The sequence below is a fragment of the Balearica regulorum genome, chromosome 13 (genome assembly GCF_011004875.1).
Source record: "Balearica regulorum gibbericeps isolate bBalReg1 chromosome 13, bBalReg1.pri, whole genome shotgun sequence".
Lineage (NCBI taxonomy): Eukaryota > Metazoa > Chordata > Aves > Gruiformes > Gruidae > Balearica > Balearica regulorum.
In genome coordinates this window covers 2,829,693-2,857,612 of record NC_046196.1, presented here as the reverse complement: position 1 = coordinate 2,857,612, position 27,920 = coordinate 2,829,693, and the positions used below count along the sequence as shown (strand labels likewise).

Sequence of the window (27,920 nt, the reverse complement as noted above, 5' to 3'; positions counted from 1 at the left end):
CGGGCACCGCGGGCACCCCGGGGTGGGAGCTGCACGTTGGAGATGCAGGGGGAAAGAACAGGAAACAGGGACAAGGGAAGAATTGGGATTTTGCAGCATGAGGTGTGGGGGTGTGCGCCTCACATCTTCAGGAAATCAGTTTAACTCCTCACCAAATATCCAGAGAAGGGAAAATTAATTCTTATCAGGCGGTGGAAGCCAGGCTGCTGCGTGTCAGAAGAGTGAAACACCCGCTGCTTTCCTTTGGAACAAAGAAAAAAAAAAAAAAAAGAAAAAAAAAGAAGCAAACAGAAGTAAGTTCACAAAACTTTCCTTTTTATTATTTGAAACTGGAAAAGGCTCCTTGGGTAACAATGATCAGGTGTAAAAGTCACACATGTTTTGCTTAGCTTTCTGATACTCGGGATGAAGCAGGCCAAGTGTTGCAAAGTCACGCCTGGCTTTTATACAGCCCGTTCCTCTCAAACTCACAAACAAAAGGACAAGCAAAACCCCATCCATCCCTTCGGACAGGGGAGCAGACCGAGCAGGCGAGTTGTTTAAACTACAGTTATCACGTTCCACATGGATATTTGTGGCATGAAACCGAGGTGTTTGATGTCAAACGGCATTTCAGAAAGAAAAGCTCACCGTTTCCCTCTGCGCTACCCTCCGTATGAAACAGGGAGCTGGTGTTTCCCCTTTCATTTTTAAATAAGTACGACGGGGCACGTTATAGAGACTTATTTACACTCAAAGCCTACAGGAGATGCCCAGATTAATCCATCGGTGTCACGTTAAAGTGGTGAGTGCAAAATACACACGGAAACAGGGTACACCTGCTTAGGGGAAGCAGGAGTATTAATCAATGAAAAAAGTGCAGATTGCTTTAATTAAGCTAATGAACACGGTCGATCTGAGTGCTCTTTTCCTCAAAAAATTAAAAAGACTGCAATCCAAACAAAAACCAGAATCATACATTTTAATTTAGCACACACACACACAAACAAAAAAAAAGTGAGTGGCACTCACAGTTTGGTACCTTATCTTCCACCCCGCCGCCTGATCACACATCTCAAATATTTCACTACCCAACTGGTAAGTTATGCTGTCCGTCTGGCCCGCGGCGCCAAGGCCAGCACGCAATCCTCTGGCAGCTGAACGCAACAGAAGATTATTGGCCACGTGAGCAACCAGCTACAAGACAGAGTTAATACGTTATCATTTCCTAAACTAGCAAGTCGAGATTATACAACCCATTTCCACACAACACCCAACACTCCCATTAAGTTCCACTATTTTTAAATTAATTAAAAGCAATAAAAAGTCATCCTTGTTTAAAAGGTTTTTTCCCTCCAAGCACGCTTGCACACGAATTTGCTTTCTCCCCAGTACAAATTTCCTAACTAATCGCCATCCAACCTCTGCTGTCCCGCTCCAGAGCAGCCGCGGCAGTACTGCGCCGTTCACTCCGCAGGGAAGCTGACAGCCAAAGTAATTCCGTCCTTTTTTCCTCCTCCTCAATTAAAGAAAAAAAAAAAAAAAAAAGCCTGATAAGTCCATGTGGACTGCAGCGAGTCTCCTGCAGCCGCAACGCCTGATCACAGCACATCTACAGCTCCGAAATCAGGCCCAACACAAACAAACACACCGGCTGGATGAGGATCTTCCATGCTTCTGTTTTCCAGCTGGCCAAACCCATGTGTTTTGACAAGACAGAAAGGATGATCTAGGAGCAAAACGCAGCGCAAGCAACGTAAGCCAGTCACTCCCTTGCTGCTCCTGAGCTAGAATTCAGCCCTAGGTCTTGCTGTGGCTATTGGGGCAATAAGGCTCCTGCCACGAGAGGATTCCTACCCCTGACGAGTTGTTTTCCATCTTCCCCAGCACTTTCCACCCATCTGGGATCAAGAAATAAAGCCAATTGCCCCCAAGATTTTCTACAGAGCGAAGAGGACGAGTACACGTCAGCACCAGAAATTTATCACCATCTGCAAGGCATTGCCACACATTATCCCTGTCAACAGCTCCCAGAAACATCCCCAAAAGCTGGACAACTAGGAAGCAAGCAGGGAATGCTCCGAGACGTACTGCGCAGGAGGGTGGTACAGCCTGTATCGAACACAAGCAAGTACAGGAAAATTTTGTACTGCCAGCGCTGCTTCCCACGGGTACCACGAGGGAAGGCAGGACCGGGGCTGCGGTCGCACCCCCCTCGGCCATGGGCGATGCTCCGATCCAAACTGCCTACCGCTAAATCTGGCTGCACTCCTCTTGCTCGTTCTCCTCTCCCAAAGCTTTCAGAGCTGCAAGGTGTAACTCCTCATCGTGTTACTCTGCTTTTCTCTGAAAGAACTGATGTAGCCGTGCACAAAGGAACCAGCCAAGGCACAGGAGCACCCAGAGCGGTTATGCCAGTCTCTCCAAATTCACTGCCTTGACAGCTTTCCTCACCCAAAGCCAAATCAGAGGGAATTTTCTTCTGAAATGCCACAAAATCCTGCCAGGCTTTGAGGAGCAGAAGGTGAGAAGAGAAGGCAGAGGAGTATTAATACAAAATTTGCTGTTTTCATTGCCTTTGCTCTAGACAGAATAAAGCCATGGTGTATCAGCAGTTTTGCTTTTAATCGGGACTAACACATTCTGACGTTTTGAGGCCAATCAGGTACACTATAAATAGAAAGATGCTTCTCCAGGGGCAAAGCTGAGCTGTGAAAAGTTCCTGGAGGGCACCAAGCCTCTGCAAAGCCCTTCCCTCTGGCCAGCCAAGCAGGTCTCGCCTTCAGAAGGGACACCCTTAACACTGCCACCGAAAAGGATCAGAAGGGACAAGCTACAAGCAGAAGAACCATCTGAGCCTGGAGAACAGCAGATGCACAACCTGTGCCAACAGCCAACAACAGGTCCTGGCCCAAGGCACAGAGCAGACCTGTATTCGAGCAAAACTGCTATCCATGGGGTTGCACTCCCCAGCAGACTCCTGATATCCAGGGGAATTTAAGCTGCAGGGAACTACTACTAAAAGCATTTTATGACAGCAGTGGAACATACCTACACCACCTTTACACACTCGGCCAACCCAACACAGCAGGGAGGAGACCGGCTACAGTGTCAGCGTCTGTACTTACAAGACAGTGACTCGGGTCTCAGGCCAAGTGCTTGTCTGCATTCAGTACAGCCTGGATTTTCAACCTGACTTAAAAAAAAAAAAAAAAGCAGCAGCAAAAACTATTAAGTAAAACTTCAGGATTTTTAGTTTTTCAGGTGAGTGGGGACATTGAAAGGAAGAGGAATCCACAATCGGCAGCTGAAGCAGAGCTGGTTTCAAGGACAAGCGATTCAAACAGCTGCCCATGGGGACCTCTCTCATCCCTTTAGGCCGTTAGGGAGAACACAAAGCAGCCAACACACTGGTTGCACCAGCCTAACAGCACGCTCCCAGATAAACTGGCCACCCAGATACCTAATGTCTTTAGGTATCCCAGAAATCCGCATCATCAAGCTGGAAACCCCCGGCTACAAGATTAAGCAGATGCTCTCCTGCTGCACACAGCTTGGCGGCTGCAGCAAAAGGCTGAGATGCCCGATTTTAGCTCTGGCTCACCTTTCTGCCCACACACCAAGGGTCGGAGAAGTGCCACCCTTCCTCTCTCCCAGCCCCACGTGATGGGGTAAGATCCACATCAACTCTTCGCTCTGGTGATGCTGACAGAACACCTCCAGCGGGCTGCTCAGAAGCAAATGACTTGTTATAGCTTATTCACTAGAAGGGCAATAGCACTTCAGATCCTCACCTCTAACACCGAGGCAGGTTTTCTACTACTAACAAAGCAGCAGGAAACAAAGGAAAAAGTGCCTCAAATCACCTTCAAATTCCCAGAGGTTTATAAAACTATATCCAAAGAGACAGGAATTAATCCTGTGAGTGACGTGACCTTCTGCTCAAAGTCTCTGCTGGAGACTCGGTTCTCACACAGCTTGAGGGAACACTCAAGAGCCAGAAATGGCAAAAAGCCCTTGTGAGAGTGAGAATTAAAAGCCGCTCGCAGTGAAACTAGGCAGTGACTGAAACTTCTCCATAGAAGGGGCCCGCATCCTCCCAGTGCAACGCATGTACAGACACATTTACGAACCAAAACCTGCAGAAGATGTCAAGGCAGAGTTTTGTTAGACACTGATCCAGCTGGTAGCAGGAAGAGAAGAAAACCTGGAGTTTATAATCACAGCCAGAGACGAACCACAACAAAGGATGCATTTTGCCTGTAACCAAGAGCTTCCTTACAAATGGCTCTTTTCTCTTCCTACATAAGGATCCCTGTCGTCTCTTCCTACACATGATTAATAACTCACACTGACGCAAATGCTGAGATGGTTTTTAAGCACAACTCACAGTAGATTAGCACTGGTACAGATTTTCCTGCATAGGACAGTCTATGGGGAACCCGGCTCCCTAGCCTGCAGCCCACATTTCCCAGCGGAGAAATCCAGGACACGGAAAGAAATGAAGCCCAGGAGCCTTCTGTGGAAGCAGTAATCATCTGGGATGAAACAAGAGCAACTAGAAAGGGAACAGAAGGGTCCTGGGCGTGGAGCGGCAGCACCCACCTGTCAGCACCAACCCTAAAAGGTGCCAGAACAAGCCACAGCAGTATTAGGAGAATCCCTCACCGCTCCTTCAGACTGCGTAGGGCAATCTGAACCAAGAATGGCACGTAACCGGGGCCACAGGAGTCAGCAGGCTGCATTTGGGCTTATTTCACAGTTTTTTCCTCCTTCCTTTACATTTTCAGGCCCAGTTTAAAACATCTGAGGTGAACCCTTCAGGTACAAAACCAGTTCTGAATGTACCAGCTTCTGCAGTTTACACTCATTTCCAGTTCCGTACCCAGCTCCTCTAAGAATCGTCTCCTCTACGCTCAGGGCAACAGCCAGACCCAGAGCCCCAGGGACAGCACATCCACCAAGCTCCAGAAGCTAGGGCAACGCTAAACACACAGTCATTTACAGAGGGAATCCTCCCCTTGCTGCCAAGCTGAGGGAATTTCTCAAAAGGAAACCACCCACTCCAATTACTATGCCAAGGGTGCAGGTATTACACCAGCCTCTCTTGACAACGCTGCAGCCAGAGAAAGGTTTCTGGAGAGGAGGACGTGCTTTGTCACTGCTGATGCAATTTATCATTAAGCAGCCAGCCAGTCTGCAGTGGGGGACCGCACAGGTTTTCAGGAGGGTTAAGCAAGTCTTCCAGGAGAATAGATCGGCCTAGAACACAACAAAGGCTTAAACGAGTCCCTTCCCTGAAGAAGAGCTCTTTCCACAGGAGATTGCTAATGGTCAGAGCAGAGGGCTTCTGTCCATCCAGTCAATTAGATGTTCTTCTGATCCAGCTCTGACCTGGAGTTATTTTTGTTCCAGTACATTCTTTTTGCAAGAAGAAAGGTCTGTTTCCTCCTCTGCAGGATCCCTTCAGCTATACAAAGCTATGTTACAGACTGGGTAACAAAGACTGCTAGGGAGCAGTGTGGAGTGGCAGGGAGGAAAGGGCAGTCATGGATATTTTAACTGGGATGTGTACATTTGGGGTAAAAAGGCTTTATTAAAAGTGCATGCTTTTTTTCAGAGGTACCGAGAGCGAGGAATCCCCATCGCAGCCCTGGCTGGGGAGTGCAGCAGCCTTTGCAACCCCTAGCCCTGTCCATCACAAATCACCCATCAAGTAGCCAGCGACTGAATGTTCTTCAGCATTTCATCAAAAGCCTCACGGGAAGGCGCTTCGGCGTTCTGGAAGGAGACCTTGATCCGGCTGTAGAGACTGAAGGACTTTAGCTCCAGCCAGATGAATCCAAAGCGATCATCATCAAAGAGAACAAAAACACCCGGTGTTCGCTCAGGGCTGGTGAAGCCGTGGCCAGCAATAAGCCCCGTTCCATAAAAACTGCAGGGAGAGAAGAATATAAAAATAAAAAGTAAAAAAAAAAAGAGGTGAGAACAGCCATAATTAAACAATATTTAATAAAAAGAAATTTAAAAAGAAAAACACATACAAAGCTACAATCAAGCCATTGTCAAACACAGTGCCAGGTGCTTATCACACAGCACAAAACACTGTTGATACCATTTTAAGAAAAGAAACTATCCAGTACTATTTGGAGGTTGCTGCTTTTAGCTATTTTAATTAGCACCTGCACACAAAGGCTGAATTTTTCTGTAGTTCAGCCCAGTAATCCATCTGAGATTTACTTCCGCAACTTAAGGATCAACCCAGGCCCAGACAATCCTCACAGAAGAGGAAAGGCATGTCGAGAGAGTGACCAGAGAGGCAAACCTTGTGACAAAACCCAGGGGAATGAAGAGGGGGAAAAAAAAAAAAAGAAAGAAAAATCTAACTGGAGCTGGGGAGGAGTAAAGGTCAGCCTAACCTCCAAGCAAGCAGCAGGTGGAGCAGGGTTTTATTCAAACACAACTCAGTTGTGACAGCAGGCGCCTTCTGGGATTAACCAGCTATTGGTAGGTTTTTCCATGAGCACAGATGTTTGGCTGAAGGTCACCTGCCTAAGCCTCAGCTTTTGGGCTCTTTTGCCACACTTCATTTAGTATGCTGCTTCACTGACTCCAGGTCCCATTCAACAAGGCGCTCTGCATATTTGCACCTACTGTTCAGGGTGCTCAGCACCTTCCAGAGCTGGCCCCACCCCAAGGCACCAGAGGCCAGGGAGGGGTGGGAGAGAGCACAGCATTCCCACAGCCAAGGAACACAAGTGACACACACAGAAATGGGAAGCAGCTTGAACAGATCTCTAAATATACACACTGGGCAGCTCTGGGAAACAAAACACCAAGGAAAAAAAAGGGGGGTGGTGGATACGGGAGAGAAGCTAGCTTCAGAAGTAACAGGATAAAATCTAGCAAGGAAGCGAGATGGCAGATGACGCTGTGGTAGGAAAGAGAGGGAGCAACCCAGAGCGTGGGAGGCAGGGCAGCAGCAGCAGAAAATCTGAGCACAAGCGGCTGAGAGATCTGCATGCAGGTAAAGGGCAAGCAAATACAGAACACGCCTCAAAGACTCCCCCTCTTCTGTTTCAAAAAGTGACCCGTGCGACTAGGCTGTAAAACCACTAGTCCGCGTTACCAAATTCGGCAGGTCCGGGGATAGTCTTCATTCCTCGATATGACTCCCATGGGCAGCACGAAGGGCCGGGAAGCTGGTGCCTTATCCTGGGTCGTCCCCTCTGCCCCAGCTGCAGTCTCTTCCCCCTCGGCACCTTCTCCTCCCAGGGGGTTCGCGGCAGGTTGGGAGACAGCCTGCTGGGAGCGGTCCTCTTCCTCCTGCCGGTGCTCCTCCTCCTGCTCCTCCCGACGCACCTGCTCCTGGACCTCCAGGACGATGCGAGAGAGCTCACTGAAATCGCGAAGGTTCTCAACATCAGGTAGCTGCAGAGGATGTGCCAGGTCGATCTCCACAGTCTGCTGCCCAGCTGGGATGTTGGGATCTCCCTAGAGACAGGAAGGAACAGCATGGCTGCAAAGGCAGGGCGCTGCAGAGTTCAGACCCGTATCCTCCCGCATCCATCACCTGACTTCTCCATAGTTCACCCTATTCTACAATAACTAAGTGGGCAAAAAAACCCCCACAAACTCAGACCTTGTTCACTGTTACCTGAGCTGTCTACATCACCTCTGCTTTCCCCCCTCCCAGAAAGAGAATTTTGAATCAAAAGCTACGAGCCAGGCTGTACTTGCAAGGGTGAAAGAAAGTCAAAGCTGCAACTGCATTTTGTCAGAGTCCCTCCCTGCAGAGAGGAAGGAGCTCGCTAGCCTAGCTTCCGTGAAGAGCTGCCAACATTTGGTACCTGCTCCTCAGATACACGTGAGTGATCTCCAGGGACCTGCTACCAGCTGCTCACAGAAAGCAGCTGGAAGGGAGAGGAAAGGAAAGGGGAGCCAGGAGGCGTCATGAGAAACTCTGCAGAGCTGGTTCTAGCTACTCTGTACGTGTGTTAAAATTCATTCAATACCACCAATCCTCACGAGGAGCAGGGTTTGGGGTGGCAACAACTGACTGCCTCCCAGACAGAGATCTCTCCTATGAATCCACGGCATCAAGAAGAGAATACTTCAACAAGCATCGAGAGAAAGCAAAATGCACTCACGGTGATTTTAGTCCCCTTCGCTTTCTTTCCGTGAAAGCTCAACATGACAATCTCCAGCCCATGGCTCCCGTATGTTCCTTTGAAGAGACCTGGCTTTATGAGGTCGTCAAGGCTGCTAGGAGGGAGGTAGATGCGTCGGTATGTCAAGCAGTTGCTGCGCAAAAACCCAAAAGATTAGAGGTTAAGAGAATCCCTCAACATGAGGAACATGTTTGCAGTCTGCTCCTCCAGGCAGCTTTGGGATGTCGTCGAGAGGTGGGATCTCTGTTTTCAGCAACACCAACTAGCTTAACATTCCATTTAGACCTCTGCAAGCACTCCCTCCCTTCACTTCTCTCTCCCAGTCCTTGTTAGCACACCAGGAGGCTCCTGCAGCAAGGTCACAGTAAACCTCCTTGCTCCCTGGGATTTCTGGAGAACCTAAGAATGAAGCATATTTAAACATCTGCTACAGTGAGGTGGCTGCTATTTGAAGTTGAGAGTAACAGTTAAAAAAAAACCCCAGTTCTCAGGGACTGTCTGATTTCTGCCTAGCGCACTACAAAGCATGCTGCTTATTAATGTGGATAATAAGCAGGCAGCTCCTTGGGATCACGGGTATTTGCTCTGTCTTCAAATTAAACACAGTGAAATGACTAAAATCACCTTATTGTGCATAGTTATTGTAAAGAACTTGGAACCTTATTACTGCTGTCATTGCGTCTCATCTCTCTGTACAAGTGGAAAACACTATGCGTCACCATATCTTTGCACAGCGCCTGCAGAGACAGAACATTCCCCTGCCTGTTAAAGCCCATTGCAAGCACCCTGTCTTCGGAACAAACGATCCCACGTGCTCTTGAAGTTGCAGCAGCCTCAATACCTAGAAAGAGTTGGTGCCCTTACTCATATTGGCTGGTGTAGATGAACTTCATCAAGATGAGCTCTTGCATGTGTTCATGGAAGATGTCTTCCAGAGTCCGACCCCACTCTTCCCTTAGCCAAGTCCGGAATTCCTGCAACACAAGAAGAGAAAAGGGAGAAAATAAACGCGTTTCATTTGCCACAGTGACGGACTCCAACGTGACTTTGCTTTGTCAGCACGATTCACTGGCAGACCCACAGAGAAGACAAATGCTCTGTCAAAGGCAGAAGATCATGACTGGATTTGGGAACAAGCACATGTTGCTACAGAGCTGGTTTGGAAATATGCTTAACAAGTAGTGATAATGCTAACTGCCCTATAGCTGCCAGACGCTACACAACAAACATGCTTCCCTTCAAATAAATTACAGGTACAACCAATCTGCCTCCTCAGAATAAAAGCATAAGCATCATCTGTTACTGCAAAGTAGCTGATCTACTACTCCTTTACGTCCTGCCTTACCTTGCAGTAACTCATTTGTGTGCCCATAAGCTGATTCCTGTGCCCTATCCTGGCATGTTAAACATAAAAGGGGAAGCTTCTGAAAAGTAGTGAAGATTTAGGAGGTTAAATCCTGCTGATTTAATACTGATGCATCTAAATCCAAAGGGTGCTTTGAAAACATCTCCTGAAGCACCTCTACAGCAGCTCTGACAAGTTAATACCCTACCATGAGTTAGCATGATAACAGCCTACGCTAAGATAGCAGCCTACCCAGTGATACTCCAAACCTGCTTGCTTTATCTTCGAAAGCCAGATCTTCCAATTACCATAATGCCACGCACACTTAACGCAGTGCTTTGAAAGTATTAAAGCGTTTCTCATCTGCTACAAAACTAACTAAACCTTTCACCCAGCTGTTTCCCATTAGTAGACAGGCATTTTAAAGCATTTGTTAGAAGCAACTGAAGTATCAAATTTGTCACATTTAACTAGCTGGCAGCAAACACCACTACCTGGAACAGGTATTAGCTGAAGGTTTTCATCCTAACATTTATACCTGCACCTTAAACCATGTAGCTTGAGTCAGGAATCTGCCTTGCTGGGTATAGCTGATCCAGGATAAACAACCAAATGAAACTTTTAATCCCTCCACCAAGACGATAAGCAGTAGAAAGGTGCCCACTGACAAGCAGGTATTCAAATGCAGCTGGTACTCAGTATTAGGCATGTCTGAAAGATTTTAATTGTACAGGCAGCAATACCACAGAGATCGGTGCCTGGCAAGTGCTGCAGGGCATACAATACATGTTGCTGTCTTTCTTTGGACAGACCTGCTATCAAACAGCAACGGTGTCACAGCACAGGAAGAAAAAGAGTGCTGGGGCTCAAAGAGCACCCTGCCACAGACAACTGCCTAAAACAGCTTTTTGCTCAACAGGATGGACCTAACAGCCTGCTCCAACACCCCCTTCCGCACTGAAGTAAGGCACAGGATCTCCATCTGGACATTCTGCAGATGTAACACTGAACTGATCCCATATACTGGATCCTTAAACCACACCTTGGCAAGTATAGAAGAGGTTCCCCAGGATCCTGCAGTTATTCAAGTGTGGCCACTTTAAGTTTTGATTCAAGTCACAGATCAATTCTACTCACTTATGAAAGATCACAGTAGATCAGCCAGAAGCTACCAGCCTGGGTTTTCACGTATGTTCAGATACAAAGAAATTAGAAGGCAGAAGACCACCTCCCCAACCCCAACATTAGCTAAGAGCTTAGGTAAGACAGCAATGCTTTATCAAAGGGGACATACAAACAGCCTTAATGCAGACTCTTGGCAAAGCACTGTTACCTCTTGCCTTCCCCCTGACATCCGATGGTGATCTGTCTGGTTGCATTTTGTGGAGAACTCATCCTTCTTTAAAATCTGTAGTTACCATGGAGGAGAATTTAACAGGTTACAGACCTGATTAGAGATGCCTAGGATGACATAACTAAGACTGCTTAGAATAAACGCTTTATACAACAAATGTTACTGAATTTGCTACAACAGAGAAATCACTACGTGAAACCAAATGCATCAGCTACAGAATAGAGAAACAAAAGCAATAAAACCCCAATGCATTCTAATGAAAGAGGGTCGTTTTAAGTTGCTTCTCTATTTGAGCTTCCTCCCTCAAAGAAAAGGAAACAACCTCTCGGGAAGCTTTTCAAAGCATCCAATGTACTGAATGGATGCTACATCAACTTCTCAAGGTCTGAGAGCAAGCGGTAAAACAGAACAGGTCTGTGTGTCTGCTTGGACACCTTTACCAGCTGCACAAGGCCATTTTGTGGATCATTTCCCCCAGCCTGTACATATACCGGTGCTCCCACCCTCCCTGCCTGTTCCAGTCCAACAGAAGACTGTATAACAGCCTTGCTGTACTATTGCCAGTGAACAAATTCAGAGTGGGGAACAGCCCACACAACTTGTCAGACACATAATGAGTGTAAAGCTGGCATCCATGCATACAACAAGGTGGTGAAAGCCACATCCCTTAAATAAAATTCTCATAGTTTATTTATGAATCCATTTCCAGAGCCAATGTGCACGCACGCACACCGCACCTAGGACAGATGTTGAAAGCGCTAGAAGAGCTCACCTGGATATGGCCGTTATGAGGTCCCTTATGACCATACATACACTCAACCGTTGCACATTTCCTCTCCATGAGGTGAATCCTGAAGAGAGGTTTGAATCTCATGGGATCATCAACATGAGGGTCATGAGGTGGCAAGTACATCCACCCAATGATGAACAAACCATCTACCTGCAGAGGGATGGGAGACAAAGCGTACAAGATCAGACTCGCACGTTTTCTGTTGAGTTTGCAGCAAACAGCTCCAGGGCCTATGCTGCAACAGGGCAGGAGCTGTAGAACAGCTTGCTCCATTTCTAAACTGCTTTCCAGCAATTAAATCAGACCATATGCACTCACAGCACACCCCTGGTGAAGAGGGAGAGGGTTTCTTTACAAGGCTTTCTGCACCACTGGAAAATGATCAGGCCTTTATTACTGCAAACGACTTTGTGACGGATGCTTGGTGCGCAGGATCCAGGGGGAGAGGCTGCACTGAAGAGACCACACAGCTAGTGAAACTCTAATTGGTTTGAGAGCTCATGCTGGCAGATACTCAAATAGAGGAATTCTGGTTCTCATGATTATCCGTGCCTTTTGGATAAGGAATTATTTGGCTCTATTACTCACAGACAGCACAGGAAGCAACAATCTCCTCTGCTGAGAGTTACAAGTGCCAGCCCTCTTCCTGCATGCTTAACAGAATCCTTCCCCTCAAGCCCTGCAATTCCAGAGAAAAGATATTTCTTTCTGAGATGAAAGCAGAGCAGAGCCACAGAGGCACGCTTGTCTTTATAAAGACAATCTTGCAAACCTAAAGGCCTCGTGATTTGCTATGCTTCAACCTGTCAGCTATTGAACCTTGGTGCAAAGAACAAGGTCTTCAGGCAAACTTCTGGCCCAGCTCTCACCAATGCAGAGTCAAGCGTTGTTCATTAACTGCTCTCCCCAGCAAAACAAGAGCTGCCAGTCTCCACAGGTCTTGCACCAGTATCCCCACGTCTGATGCATTAGACACAGCTAGTGAAAAGTATTGCATACTACAGGAAGCAGAGGTGTACCAACTCCAGTGCAAAACCCTTTGCAAAATGTTCAGCTGTGGGCCAAGATAATGCAGGAAGCAACGCGCCAGCGTTGAAGCCTCTGCTGTGCTCAATGCACAAGGAATGGACTCCTGTGCCAGCCACTGGAATACCGGCATTAAAACTCTAAATCAAGCCTTTCCCTGAAACATTGCTCATGTTTTCTGTGTCCTCCTGTGGCTGTTTGGAATACAGCTGAAAAACAAAAGGACTGTCTGGAGAAAGGTGTGATGCTGAAAAGATCCAAGAAGCAACCTCTGGGTCTCAATCTGGCACTTCTCAATAGCATGGAGATGGCAACCAGGTCTAGAAAGTGCTAAAGAAAAGACTCATCAGTCCTCGACACCACAGCCCCCAGAATGAGGTACTCACCACCACGTTCAGCAGTCCCCCATAGGGCCCGATGTCCGGCTGCCATAATCCCAGGATGTGTCGGTATCGGTGCAGCACTAGGGAACAGTGAGACACTCAAGTGAGCGCATCACGCTAAGGAATTGGCATATTGGGAAAAGAAAGAAAAAGGAAGACTGCTACCAGACTGCACACAACACTGACCAACACCACCCACAACTGCCTTTACTAAGGAAGAGAAAATTGGTTTCACCCAACCACAACCAGGGAGTTCTGAACTGAGGCCTCCCATGAGCTCACACAGATTTCTGTTGTTCTCTGCAGCCCTGCTCCTGGCCCAGTGGAGATGCCAGAATTATTTTCCAGGACTTTACACAACCAGATACCTCACCAGGAATTCCCAGAAAACTTTTGCAACATGGTCCTGTTAATACAAATCACGTGATATACCCAGAGCTAAAAACAAATAAAGTATCTGCCATCTCCAGTTACCAAAAATGCACTTGAAGCCTCAGACTGCAAAGCAACAGAAAATAAGGAAGGGCAGAAAGGCAGTAAGGAACAGGGAAATTTGAATATTTTGAAAGAATTTCCCTGCCTTGTATAGACAAACTTGTCTCCAGAGTTAAGCATCCTTAAAAACAGCCACTGAGAGAGCACAGGCAAAGCACACAGACCATGCCAGCTCAGGAGATCTGGTGGTGTTACCAGGTCAGTAACGGCCTTAAAAATTCTAAGCAAGCAGCTACATTTCAGCAGTGCCCAAAAGCCGCTTCAAAAGTCCCCCTCAAAAACTACTGCAGCAGGTGAGGCTTCTCTGTGTCTCATCTCAGAGCTAGGTGCACTTTCAATCCCACCAAAATTGAAGGACAAGTAGGAAGGTTTCCAGCAAACAGGAGAAAATGCTTATTACAGAACGATCTCAACAAACCTCCTCTCTTGAGGAAAGCTTAGAGATGCTTCTTGCCTCCCGTCCTTACAGTCAGCCATTAATTTTGTCCATATAATTTCCTGACATGACCAGTAACCTTCACGTGAAGACATTACACACAATCTGGCATTTTGGGCAGGAACAACAGGATGCAGATTATTTCTATGAAGATGGCAAGAAGATACTACACTTGCCTTGCAATGATGTTCATGGCCAACTCAGAAGGCCACAATAACCCGTTTTAACCTACAGGACTGGCTTGAATAATGGTTTTTACTTCGCATCAATTTATAGGAAGAATTGTGTTTCAGTGCAGCTGTTACAATAGCTTTGTTTCGTTAACTAACTTAAAATAGCAAGAACTATAGGAGTGTTTTCATTACACCAAAGCAGAGAACCTCCACAGAGGTTTAGGACAGCGGGGAGGGTTGTTCGGAGCTGCTGCCAACTGGCCTGGAGGAGCCTTTTTCCTGTGCAGTAAACAATTTAAGATTGACGGCCTGGTTTCACCCAGTGAACCGAGTGCAGCACAAACAGCACTAAGGCAAGCAAGCAAACCACATTCCCAGTCTTCTCGTCTCAGTGCAGTAATTACATATTAATAAATGGTATGTGCATAAGCCGCTCCACCCGCCGCAATCTGCCTTCTACCCTGTCTGGCATGGAGCTGACAAAACCCAGCTTTTTTTTATTTTTAGGACAGAAAAGTTGATGCTAAGCTATCCAAGAGAACTGAGGATGTCCCTCCTCCCTCAGCTCCTGTCTGAAGCCCTCTCAAAGCTGTAGCTACAATCAATGGACTTTTCAACAGCGGGGAAAGCGTCTGCTTGAGAAGGCAAGCCCTTCCACACCACCACATACACCTATCGTGGGTAGCTTGTGTGCTCACTTTGAGTAAACAGCCGGCTCCAGCTGCAGCTCGGTTTGCCAGGAGCTGTGGCGGTTCAGGAAACATGGCTGGGTCACAGACAGAGCCTGCTTCACCATCTGCCGCAACCACGCAGAAACCTGGGGCTGCAAAGGAGGGAGGAGGCCAAAAATTCCCATTCGCCTCCAGAAGAATCTTATCCACTGGATAGCAACTTCTGTGCTGAGCTTGCACCACGATTGAGGGCAGCTCTTCTATTTTAATTTTTGAAAACCCCAGCTGTTTGGCACCACAGAAGTCTCCAGATGAGCTGATGGGAACCAGGCGGCAACGTGAGCCTTAGCCTCCCTACACACCAACAAGGAAGTTACTGGGGAAAATGCTGGTACTCGGCCAAAGGCCCCAGCAAGTCTCAAAGCAAAAGCACAGCTCCATTTTCAAGCCTGGGGTGTCTCTGGGCTCCAGCGAGCCAGCAGCTATATTCATTGCAGGGAAAACCTGATGAATTCCAGCGCTGGCTCTCCCTGGCAGGAGACAGGATGGATCTGACAGTTGTTTCCCTCCCTGCTCCTTGAAAGAAAACAGCACTTGGGTCTTTCTCCAAGGTTTTCCTTTGCACACTGCCTACTCTTCCCAATCCTGAAGAAGCCTTTTGCCTATCTGAATTTCTGAGCCCACATCCTGCCAAATGGAGCAAAAACACATCCACTGGATGCTTCAGTACAATGTCCACCCAGCCTGGATATTACCCACATTCCCAGAAGCAGCCCTACATGCTCTTCAGAGGGAAAGGCAGCTTGAATCCAGCTGGGAATGGGCTAGGAAAAGCAGTGAATGCCCAAACTCCCACCAACAGAAGGTTGCCGGTGAAAGGTCTAATGCCTGTGCTCTTCATTAGACACAGGACAAGGAAGCACACTGAGCAAATGCACGGCAATTCAAGCAAGCACCACAGACACCATAGGTGTGAATAGACAAGCTACAACCCCCGAATGGGTTATTAAACCAGGAGGAGAGCAGATGCTTTCAGATGTCACTGTTTTAACTAAATCTTATTTCACAACCTGTGTCCAGCTTGGACAGCACAGGCAGAGAAATGCAAAAAACCTAACATGGGAGTTTTCAGTGAAATCTGCAGCCTTTAAAGCAGGGGTAGCTCACTTTGAGTGGAAAAGACCTGATCCACTACAACTCTCTTGGACTCTCCAGATGCAGCAAGGTATCTATAAGCAAAATAAGTTGGAACAATGTAAGCAGTTACTGCCCTCCAGCTGGTTATAACTGACCTGCTAGTGGAAAAAGCATCAGCCAGGCGAGTTTAAAACCCTGGGGAAAGTGATCTGAGCTGACCTGGCTAATGCTGCATGAATATGAACTAGGGAGCACTCATACGATAAAACCTGGCCATGGCCTTAATGCACAGGAGGGGAAAAAGGGAGAAATGGGCAATCGCATCTTAAACCACACTGTTTTTTCCCCAAGTAATACAACACGCCCCTAGAGAAAAGGGACATGAGACATCAGAAGTTTGGGGCTGCAGCTAACGAATTAACAACTGAGGGAACGGCACAACATGCCATTTCAAAGCCACCACAAATGGCATGTTTGGAGCAAACACCCAGGTAGCATTCTACAGAGGAATCCCTCATCCTGCGGGGCAGCTGGGACGTGCCTCTCCTTCCCATCCAGCTCCAGAACAAGGCTGGTGTTGACAGGCAGGACTCCAAACTTAAAACTTCCTACCGATTCCTGCTGTAGCACTGCTGCTGTTCTGTCATGACTCACATTAAAGGCACCATCTTCTCTGCGTGGCCCATGCTCAACTGCTTTCTTTAGCACAGGTAAGTCTGCAGTATCCACACTGCTTACTAGTGTGTGCAAAAAAACTACATTCTCAAGCACTGGTGAGTTAGTAACTCCAGTCTGCAAAACTCTGTAGACCCAAAGGAGCATTAGAGACAGCTCAACACCCCCTCCAAATATCAAACATTGCTGGCTTCCTTAACTGCTGTCATCAGTGCTTCCACCCCAACTCCTGCCGAACAGTGAGCATTCAACTCCAATGTTTTACTATTCTTCCCTCAACATAACATTAGAAGGGAAAGAACAGTTTACCCAGAGTAGCTTCTTGACTAAGGAAGGAAAATCACAACCTCTGAAACACCAGCAGAATGTTTCCTAGAGATGGAGATGGTGCTTAAAAGGATTCACTGTGCAGGGAAGGAATCAGTATGGGAAGCCTCTGCATTTTTCACTGGGAAGGGCTGTGGATCTGAATGCAGCTCATCTGGATCAAGAAAAAGCTTTTTGCAGTCCAGAGCTTATTTAAACTTGCTTTTTGGAGCCCTCACAAGGGTATCTGAATACTTTCTTCTAAAAGAGGAGCAATTCACTAAGAGCAGAGCGCTCCCCTACTGTGAACAAAGGAGGTCCTTTTTGCACCCATTCAGGACAATTTTCTACCTCAAAGCACTTCAAAAGGAGACCAACCTACCTCATTGCCTGCCCCACTCACACTGTCACTCTAAAGGGTCAGAATACTCCACTAGCTCACAACAGAAAGAATTGGCTAATCAGCACCCTCCGCACTGTCCCAAGGTCCACCCCAAAATAATTTGCTTAAAGCAACGTCACACTCCATGCAGCATCTTGTGTGTGCTTAGTGCAGGAAGCATCAACCAGCAGGAGGTACGTACGGCAGGTGTAAACATCTCTGTACTCCATGTGCTCGTAGTCGGGAAGGATTTTCATAAAACGCCCCGACTTCACTCGTGGGTTTATACCTGAACAGACACAGCAGGGTAAGTACCAGCAAACTCTGCTCCACTGTAACCAGTACGTAACAGTGCCATGAATCTGGACCAACCACGCAGGAAAGTCAAACTCTCTTTTGACTTTACTTCCAGTTGTGGTGCACCATTTGTTTCCATCAGCCCCAGTTGCAGGCATACCCACAGGATTACTCACACAGAACTTGGCATGCTCAAGATTCCCACAGACAATATTTACAAATGGCACCCACTGAATCTGAAGCAGAATCAGGGTCCCCCTCAAACTCTGCAGTGCGACTGAGACAGCACCGCTGTCTCAGTAAGACCACTTAGGCCAAGTAACTACACGGATTAGTTATGCTTTCTAGCACTTCCAGTTCCTCATTTCCCATACTGCTTCTTACAGAAGCACATTCAGTGGGCAGAAAAGTGCATGTTCGTCCTGCCAGTAGACCCAAATTAACTCTTTCGCAATTAAAGAAGTTTATGGGACAGTAGAGAAAATGGGGTGACACCATCAGGAAACGGTTCTGCTACATGTCCGCAACAGGGCAAACTGCTGAATCTGAGCAGGAGAGCTAAGATGGTGCATCCCTGAAAGCCAGAAAGAGCTGCCAAGCATTCTGACTTTAGAGTAACCATTGGTAGTCAGGATTGCTGAATGGATGCAGACACAGCCCTTACTCAGAAGGGCTGTCCATCACAGAGGCCGTGCTCACACGTCAAGTGTGGCTCTTTGCCAATGGGTGCTATGGATCCAGAAACTACTTTGGTGCGAGGGAAGACTGGAAGCAAATGTGTAAGACTGCTCTGTTGAGGGCTATTAAATCAACAAACTGCATTAGACTGTGGAAATCCCCCAACCTGAGGATAGTCAGAAGCTGGGAGAGTACTTAGGAAAGCATTGCATAGGCTTCCCTCTTCTTGGTCTTCCCTGGGTGACTGCTCATAGCCATGGCCACAAAATACAGTGCCAGGCTAGAGACAGATTATTGTTCTGAGCCAGTAAGGCCATTTTTACAGATAACTTGCATATAAAAAGCACTAAGTATCACTGTAATAAATCTGAACCATGGAGCTATTGTAGTGGAAAAAGCCTACAACTCAGGAAGATATGGTCTGCCATTTAAGACCAGCAATGCAGAACTGAGATCCAGTACGGTATGTACAGTATGGCTGTTACCACACCACCCTCATACAGAGATATGAGATAGAATGGCAAGAAAGGGAGGCCTCAAGGGCTGATGAGACTTCTCTGTGGACACCGAAGTGCTGGCTCAGCATTGCTCAGCCCTTCCACCCAGGAAAATTAGGCAGTTCCAGTCCTAGTGCACAAATAGGTAAAGAGGGACACTAGGTGATGAAATAATTTACCCATGGATACTCAGCAAGTCTATTACAGATGGGATTAAAACCCTTCCACCTGTCCTCTTTTCCAGCATTGAGATCAGTGCTCGAGGTCATCACTGCTTCAAGGTTCAGCAAATACAGTACATGTAGAAGCTGAGCCAGGTTTTGGATCTGCAAAGCCTGCAGAGACCTCTCATGGCTGTAATGTGGGACAATAACAGCTTTTGTTTCATAAAGCAGGACCTTATTTGAACAGCCAGAAACCATAGTTCACATGCTGCAGGTTACATCTTGTTCTTTGTCCTACGAACCACAAAGTTTTACAAAATTTGTGGTGGGGAACCATGACAACACAGCCTGGCAGTGCTGGTATGGGAGCTCCTCAGGGCTTCGCAAGGCTCCCTGAGCAACCACTTCAGCTTCTGCCTGCAAAGGGCGAGATATGGTGATGGGGGAAAGACGGCCTCACCATGGATCCAGGCCCCCATTCAGACCTTAGCCCGAATTGGTTTCTCTCCTCTGATGATGTCCCCTCCCCACTCTAAGACAGATAACATCCATCTTCCATGCAGAAGGCACAGTGGGTCTAAAGAGCTGGAGTCCCATTCCCACAGATGTTCCCAAAACGCACCAACACCTCGGTAGAGGCCCAGCCCTGCCAGGCTCTCCTCCTCCAGAGGAACACTCTATAGCACTCTCCCACTGTCAGCGTATAACAGCATCCTTTCACTGAGGTCGAGACTTAGCTACATTAGGGCTATGAAAACATATCAGTTAATTCCTTAGCAAGATCTGAAAATGGCAAAACAGGCAAGGATGAAATACCCTCAATACATTTTTATAATAAAGTCAAATTACATGCCCTTTTCCCACCAAAGGATTCGGGGGCAAGACATCCCAATTCTTGGCATCTGCTTAGTATTAAATAAAACTCCAAACATGTCAACTTCACAGGTGAAACCCCTGCCATTATAGCAAGTAAGTCTGAATAACTTATGCCGTGAAAGTTTAATAAATATTCAACAAGTATATGCTTTCATAATTGGTGCTAAGCAAGGACATACAGATCTATATTAGCTTTAGCACTTACGTTTGGCATAAACATCTCGACAGGACACTCCTGTGACCTCCAATTTCCGCAAGTTTTCACAGACGCCATATTCTGCAATGACACAGATAACAATGTCAACTCCGGCACAAAGGTGTTTGCCACTCAGGATCTTAAGATCTACTGTTACAGCAAAAATGCAGTCTTATTAGGTGTGTTCTTGCAAGCTGCCACATTAGTCCGAGAATCTTATTGCTGCTCTGAAGAAGTAACAGAAAACTAGATGTAATTATACTGAAGTTTGGGAATCTAACACATTTTACAAGCAATGCCTGCAACAAACACACCATAAGGAACACACAACACAGCAAAGATGCAGATTCTTACACCTAGACCAGGAAGAGTGTGAAATGTGGAAGACGTACTTATTCCAGCTGGGACTGTATGCCCGTTTAGATCAAATCATGATTGTGTGTAGTAATTATGTACTCCCACTGAGGTATCCAACAGGGAAAACTGCTTATTACGATCCTAAAGAAAAGGTCAGACTTTAAAAAGAATGAAATGGAGACATAAAACAGGCATCAGCATGTACAAATATGGTTACACTTGAAAGCAGATCAGATTGAGATGGGTCTGTTGTACGCTCAAATGCCTTTGATTGCTTACAGAACACCCTGAAAACAAAGCAATCCAGAGATCTTAAAGACAGCTTTGAAGCAGAAAATGAGATTCTCTCATTTCATTTTCAGGAAGTCAATGTCAAACTTCTAAGAAACTTTAAAAAAATAGAAGCAAGTACTAACATCTCGATGCAAGAAATCCTTAGAAGACCAGAGAGAGGAAATGAGAGGAGGGAGATCCCAAAAAATCATCAGCAACAAAAAACATCCTGCTGCAGCAACCCCGATAGATCTCAGTGTGGAAAACTACCCTCCTTGACATCAAAGACATCCACACTACAGATCAAACACCAGCTTTTCTTAGCAATACTGAACATTTGCCAGATATTTGACGCAAAAGTGTATCTGTGAAGACCCTCATCAAATCATTAAATATGAAACTTATCCTCTGTTGAGCTTCCTTGAATTAACAACCTACCGTGGCTGCCAAATACCACTACCTAATGCTGGTAACCTGCAGCAAACCGAGAATTCATTTTTCATGTACAAGAAAAGCACAAGTTTCCCTGAATGAATTCAATCTCCTCCTGCCTATAAATAGACTTGTGGTACATGTACACGATGATAAAGCATGTGCAAAGCTCACCATCAGCCCAGCTACAGGGAATACACGTTCTGCCTAACTTTGCTTAAGTACCTTCAGCAAAGGTAAGAGTGGGCAGAAGGTACAACAAACACATTGCCCTTCATTAAAAGATGCAAAGGTTAGTGGCAAAGTTCCTGCTGATTTCCGTAGCAAAAGCCAGAGGAAGCTCTAAGCGTTATCAAACGCAAGGTGGGATGAGGAAGCACAATTAGCCAGAGAGCAGACGAGCTTGCGGGATAGTACATCCAGCCCAGCACAAACAAGCTATTTAGTGCTGGGCTACGGCCAGCTGACCCGACACAGCCGTTCTGCAGATTTGTGAAACCAGAGCTCTGCTGGATGCTGGAAATTCAGACCCACCCTGCAGGTCACCCCATGTCTGTCCCTCCTGCCAGGCTTAGCACGGCTTTGGAGCACTGGTCTGCATATGTACACAAGTGGGTATGTGTTTGGTCACTGCATCAAAGGGATGGAGGGAACAGGATGTTTCCTCAGCTGATCAGAAAGTTAGAGATCTTTCTAAGATGACAGAAACAGCGTGGTCACAGCCTGCTGTTTGGAAACAGCCAACTCTTTCCGTGTAAACAAACACTCACCTGGCCACAGAGTCAGTACGATGCGCACTTTGCGCAGCAGGCATTGCAGCTAGATTAAATTCACTGTCATTGAAGATATTTATACTGCATCAGAAAGGGAGGAGACATGCGGAGGATCCTGCCCAAATGGCATTTCTCCGTGCTGCTCTCTAACAGCAGTACCAGCCCGGTGACGTTCTCTTTTCCTCCAGAAAGCGCTGATTTTTCGCAAAGCGTTTTGCCTAGTAGATCTGTAAATCACTTTGAGTGCAGTCTCAATGCAGTGCCAGGACAGAGCCACTACCAGCAGGTACCTTGAAACAACAGGGTGGGAAGTAATTTGATGTTAAAGCTCCATCCCAGGTTCATGCAAGTGCCCTTGATAACCTGCAGTGAAATTTTATGAAAGCCAAACCACTACTAAAGACGCATTTCCTAAATTTTGTAGTTCAAATTTTTCCTGGAAAGATTCAGTTCTCCAAAGTAATAGCAAGCTCCTTAAAAAAAAAAAAAAAAAAAAAAAAAAAGAGAGAGAGAGAAAAATTTAGAATTTTGATATTGCTACACACTATTTGACATTAGATATCCAAGGCTTATAAGAAAGTATTGTCAAGAAAGAAAATAATCTCGTTTTAGTGAGCTTTGACACTCATCTGGTTTTATAACAACTAGTCCTTACACTGTTTTGTTCAGCAAACAACTCCAAGAGTCAAAATCCCAGAGTGATGGCATAGCTCTGGGTTAAGTGCATCACTTAAGGTCTTCTGACTCATGAGCTGGTAACACCATGATGGGAAAAATCAGCCTCTCAGCTCGCAGTGCTTACAAAAATTCCAAATATTATCAGCAAGAAAGCTGGCCATCTCTTTCTATTCCAGAAGACAAGAGGGACATAAAATTAACATTACAGAGAATAGAAAGCCTTTTCCAAGAAAGCTTTGAAAGGCTCGATCTTCCTGGGAAATTCCACTTCAGTGCAATTAAGTCTATTTTAAGGAAACATATCTCAGTGCAACAGCTCACCAAGTATTTTGAAGAGTTAATAGTCACAGAAATTCACACACAAAATTTATACCGTTAGAAAATGGCTACTTAGTCTTGCTTCAAAAGCAAGGATGGAAATTGGTTTTAAAGTTCTTACTTGACCAGCTGGAAAGCCTGTTTTATTAGGTTTATAAGGAGTGCTTGAAAGATTTACCACAGACACAGTGACACAGTGCTGTTTCCATGGTCACATGCAGTGGAATTTAAAGGAAAGGCAGTCTCCATTTCTTATGAACTGCACTAGTACTTTTGCAAGTGTAATTTACTCCCTGGCCTGCTCTCACCATACGCTCTTCCAAGTCTCGTGTTCCCTTCTCCTTTCTACAAGGAGCCATGTCACACACCTCCCTCTGTGCAGCCCACACAAGTTTTAAAAAACTCAAAACAAACCAACCAACCAAACAAGGCTCTTTAAACCCAGAGAAGGAAGAACCCCTGTACTCATACCAAAGACCAAATTACTGCTTTTTTTCTTTCTCAGCATGGCAATGCCATTAAGCAGCTGCAAGCACTGTATGTGGACATCCGCAATTCAGAGGAAATTAGGATGTCTGATGGAGCTTGACACCCTTATCACTGCTAAGTTTCAACTGCACCCTGACTAATCAAGCCCTCTAATTTTTTCTGGATAAATAAATGCATGTTTACAAGGCTGTACGCAGAACAGAGAGCATAGAAACTTACTGAATTATTTCAGACACTACAAAAATGGGAGATTCTCAGGCTAGCATCTCCAAAATACAAGGTGGACAAGTTTGGAACCAGGTTCTTGTTTCCAAAGGCTGAACTATCAGATTAAAATACACCAAATACTTTCCAAACACTTCTCCCAGGGGAAGGCTTGTAGTTACCATCGAGATATTTTGCAGCCACAAATACGGAGCTGAGCAAAAGATGATTTGATCTGCAACAAATGAAAAGTGTTTGCAGAAACCCTAAAGCAAAAGACAGATAGCTTCAGATCTTACAAATGGGTCTAAGGAAAACCCTCTCAAAGATGGCTATGGCAACTGAGCACCTGCCATTAGCAGTGAGAATCAGCAAACCATTGCCAAGTTGTAGTCTAAAATCCAAAGAACATGGTCAGAGATGAAGAAAAGCCCACGATGGTTCACCAGAGAAACACACTATACAATGCTTTAACTTCACATAAAGAGAGTTTAGAGCTTTGTGACTTATTGAAACCAACCTTCGCATTTACTAGGGTGCAGCACTACGAGAAATTGTTCCTGTTGTGGGAGCAGTTGTACATTCAACTCCTGCGTGGATACTCCAGAGTCCTGTAAGACCTGAGCTCCACGCGACAGTCCCTTCACTGAGTGCATAAACCAAATTTCCCACTCTTGCCCACAGGCACTTCTTTCTATAAAAGTCACTGAAGGTTAGCATCTTTAATACCTTGGCTGACATTTTCCAGCAGGTCCAAAAGCTGTTGGAGGTTGTTTTCACAAGCAAAAGCCTTTTCATCCAAGTTCTAGATCTGCTTATTCTGAGTTACTGGTCTGTTTCTGGGTGTTCCGCTGCACTTCCACTGTTTTATTTTAAGATGAAAGTGGTTACCATTTAAAATGGACTATCAGGTGTTAATCAAGGTAGGTCAGGCCACCAGCCAGGGTGAAACAGGCTTTAATTCTGCTCCCACTGCAGAGATCAGCAATCTCCTATTTATAGAAAACCTGAAAGTGACTGCAATCCTCCTCTTGCCAAAGCAGCAATTCAGAGACATTGTTTACCCCAAACAGTTACAATGATAAAAGGACAACAGTCCAAACAGCCATGCCAGTGTTACACAACTACTTCTGGTTAATCCCAGCACTCTCCCAGTTCAGAGTCACCAGCAAAAGCCACTCCACTTTCAGGGCAGGCCCTCCGGATGCTCGCAAGATACCATCGCTCAAAGGATCAAGTGCCCCATCTGACTTGGGCGATGGCTTTTGCTTACATTCAGCACTGCTCCTGTCCAAGACGAAGGTAGAAAATGGCTAAAACAAAGCACGGCAACAATCAGCTTCTCTCAGACAAGAACTGTTCTGTTTAATTTTAGGATTGTCTTGTCTATTTACTGTTGTGCATTTCTGAAAACACAAATAGTTTTGCATATGCAACTGACACCAAGTTGAAGTCTACCAGTTACTTCCTCAAAGAGCTCAGCTCTGGAACATCATCAGTAGGCTTCAGAGTGAATAAGCTATCAATACAAGGAGTATGCTAGGAGAGGCGCTCACGCTCGCACTCTGTTTCTAGGACGTGCAGCTTCACATGACACGTTACTATGCCATGCATCAACTCAGGCAGATACAAGCACACACTTAAAAACTGTCCTCAGTTGGGAAGTGGCTTGTTTTGGTACAGAAATACAGTACAGGATATTCTACATTTTATATGCATGTTTCTATACTAACACCTGATGTCCATATACGTTCTCAAGTACTTGCACTCATCACACAATTGCACGCTCAGATTTGAACACACTCAGTAACTGAGCAAGTGCAACACATCACCAAAATATATGCAGAGAAATTAACTGCAGAGTAGCTCCATAAAATGGTGACCAATTTTATACTCACATATACAAATACTCAAAGTTACAGTACTACCACAATGGTAATTACTTACACTGGTGTGTAGAGCAATGCAAAGCACTATGAATGGTGCACGAAATCCAGATTAGGAACCGCCTGGAGAACCATGGCTGGTTAAAAGATTGCAGTAAGAACTTCACAGAGGTAGTAAGCTTTTCAGCCAAGAACCTGACCCTTACCTGTTCAGCACAGCTTGCATGCCATGCCTTTGGTACAAGATCTACCTCAACCACACTAGCAGTCCACCAGTACACTCTCTGACAGTGGTTGGAATGGATACATTGGGGAAATATAGGAAACTGCGCAAAAAGAGAATAAAAATTTGGTTTTACACACATCTCACCTTGTAGCTAGCTAAGGGCCTCAAGACAGCACTCTAGTCTTAATACTTTCCCTTCCTGTCCAGTTTAGCTTTAGCCATAGAAAGCCTTTTGTTTCTTTAAATTTCAGTGAAGTTTTTGAACACTGCTTTATATACTAGCAAGAAAATCCAAGGAGCAGTCATGAATTTTATAAATACATTTATTTCCCTATCAGGCCTAATTTAGTGGTTCCTTTACAAGACAATCTAGCCTATATTTTAAAATTACATACATTTTGCCAGGATCATAACCTATCAAAATGACTAACCAGTGAGGTTTGCAAACCATTCATGAAATACACAAATGTCCCTGAGGACATCTTTCTCTATGTCAGTAGGGGAGTATAAGGAAAGAATGAATGCCGTTTTACTAGCCTGTCTCCAAAAACACAATGTTAAGTTCCATTGGGCTAATGGAATCATCCTGTGCTGAAATACAAAATAACAATGCTTTGGTATACATTTTCTAGGTATAGCCTTTGTACTGTCCAAGGGTTCTTGGATAATGCTGATAAGGCATGAATTCATTCCTGCAAGGTTTAATGCAGTTGAACAGATCCCACTGCCTATGGCAGGCAGCCACTCTGACATACCTAAATTCTTCATCCCGATGCCCTCACTGGTACTAAAAACAGAAAACAAACAACAACAACAAAATATACATGACTTCATGTGCTGGCAGCAGATGCACCTGGCGGGATCACGCTACGAAGAGGGACGATGAGCACAGCAAAACAGCCCTTGGAGGGTGGGACGGCCGCTGGATTAACAAACAGGGGACAGAGAACCACACTGATATGAGGAAAAGGAAGAGGAGTAAAGAATAAGAATCACAACCTAACAGAGCAGGGCTACAGCAACACAGAACTGAGGCAGTACTGGAAAAAAAAATACACCCACAAGCCTTTGCATTAATGCAGCACAGCATCCTGGCAACAGACGCAGCCCAGGACATGCACACGCAAACCAGGAACCCTCCGAACCTGGCACTGTACTTCCTGAGACAGGACAGCAATGGATGACCTTACCCAGGCCTGCCCCGCTCCCCAGCAGGCTCCCTGCTCCCGCTTTACGTGCTGTGCCTCCACAGCTCCAGGACCCCCAGCTGCACACCCAAGGACGCCTTTCTTCCCCAGTGCAGCCCCATTCTGCAGGAACTGAGCATTCCCTTTCCTCACTGCCTGAAATACTCCATCCTTACGCTTCACCCAAGGACACCCCACATGAAGGCATCACCTGCCAGGCCTGGGCCCATCCCCATTCCTCTCCTCCAGCTGCCACCCCAGAGCACAACCCCACCTTGATGCCCTTTGCTAGAGCCGCTCACACCTCACCCCTCTTGCAGCAAGTGCCACCAAGAAGGGACTGTGCCCCAAGAAGACCTGAGACCTGCCCTCTTCTCCACCCTCCACACAGGGAGCCCTAGATGCACCCCTCACGGCCCCACAACCCGCACCCCCTCAGGCCCCTGCACTCCCAGGCCCCACACCCCTCAGGACCCGCACTCCACACCCCATCACCTCCCCACACCCCCCGCGTCCTCCCGCATCCTCCGGGACCCTGACCTTGCACCCCCGGCCCCACCTCCTCTCTGCAACCTCCGGGACCCCCACCCCGCACCCCTCGGGGCCATCTCCTCGGGGGGTCCCCGGCCCCCCACCTCGGGGCGGGCGGTACCTTCGCGGCAGCGCCGCCGCCAGATCGTGTCGGTGCGGAGAATGCGGCGGAAGGTGGTGCAAACGCGGGCTAGGCTGGGCAGATCGGTACCGGGCAGGGAACCGAAGATCTGCACCAGGAGCTCGGGGGGCAGCTCCAGGAGGGACAGCGAGGCCCGGCCCGCCGGGCCGGCTCCTGCGGGGTGAGGCGCGGGCCGCTCGCCCTCGATGCGCTCCGCCGCCTCCTCATCCTCCGTGGCGCCGCCGCCTCCCGCCTCCTCGGGGTCAGTATCGGTGTCGGGCTCGCTGTCGCCGGCGCCGCCGCGCCGCTGCTCCCGCGCCGCCCCCCGCCGGCGGCACCCGCGGGTCGGGCCCACCCCGCACAGCCGGGCACACACCGCCATAGCCGCGGCCGCTCTGCCCGACGGGGCGGTGC

The 27,920-nt window shown here is 46.8% G+C and overlaps 1 protein-coding gene across 3 annotated transcripts; it reads right to left on the bottom strand.

The window, feature by feature from the left end:
* Positions 1 to 294: 294 nt before the first annotated feature.
* Positions 295 to 27,920, bottom strand: FBXO31 (F-box protein 31). 3 transcript variants are annotated; one of them, XM_075766009.1, is made up of 10 exons: positions 27,507 to 27,920; positions 20,041 to 20,112; positions 17,526 to 17,612; positions 13,052 to 13,128; positions 11,622 to 11,789; positions 10,829 to 10,903; positions 9,015 to 9,124; positions 8,130 to 8,283; positions 7,109 to 7,473; positions 295 to 5,914 (listed from the first exon to the last, which is right to left on the bottom strand). In XM_075766009.1, the coding sequence occupies exons 1-10, from the start codon at positions 27,886 to 27,888 to the stop codon at positions 5,692 to 5,694; spliced, it is 1,713 nt and encodes a 570-aa protein (XP_075622124.1). In that variant the 5' UTR covers positions 27,889 to 27,920; the 3' UTR covers positions 295 to 5,691. The 3 variants fall into 3 exon arrangements, with proteins under 3 accessions (XP_075622124.1, XP_075622125.1, XP_075622126.1); XM_075766010.1 differs by lacking the exon at positions 17,526 to 17,612 and having other exon boundaries at positions 27,507 to 27,919; XM_075766011.1 differs by lacking the exons at positions 17,526 to 17,612; positions 20,041 to 20,112 and having other exon boundaries at positions 27,507 to 27,919.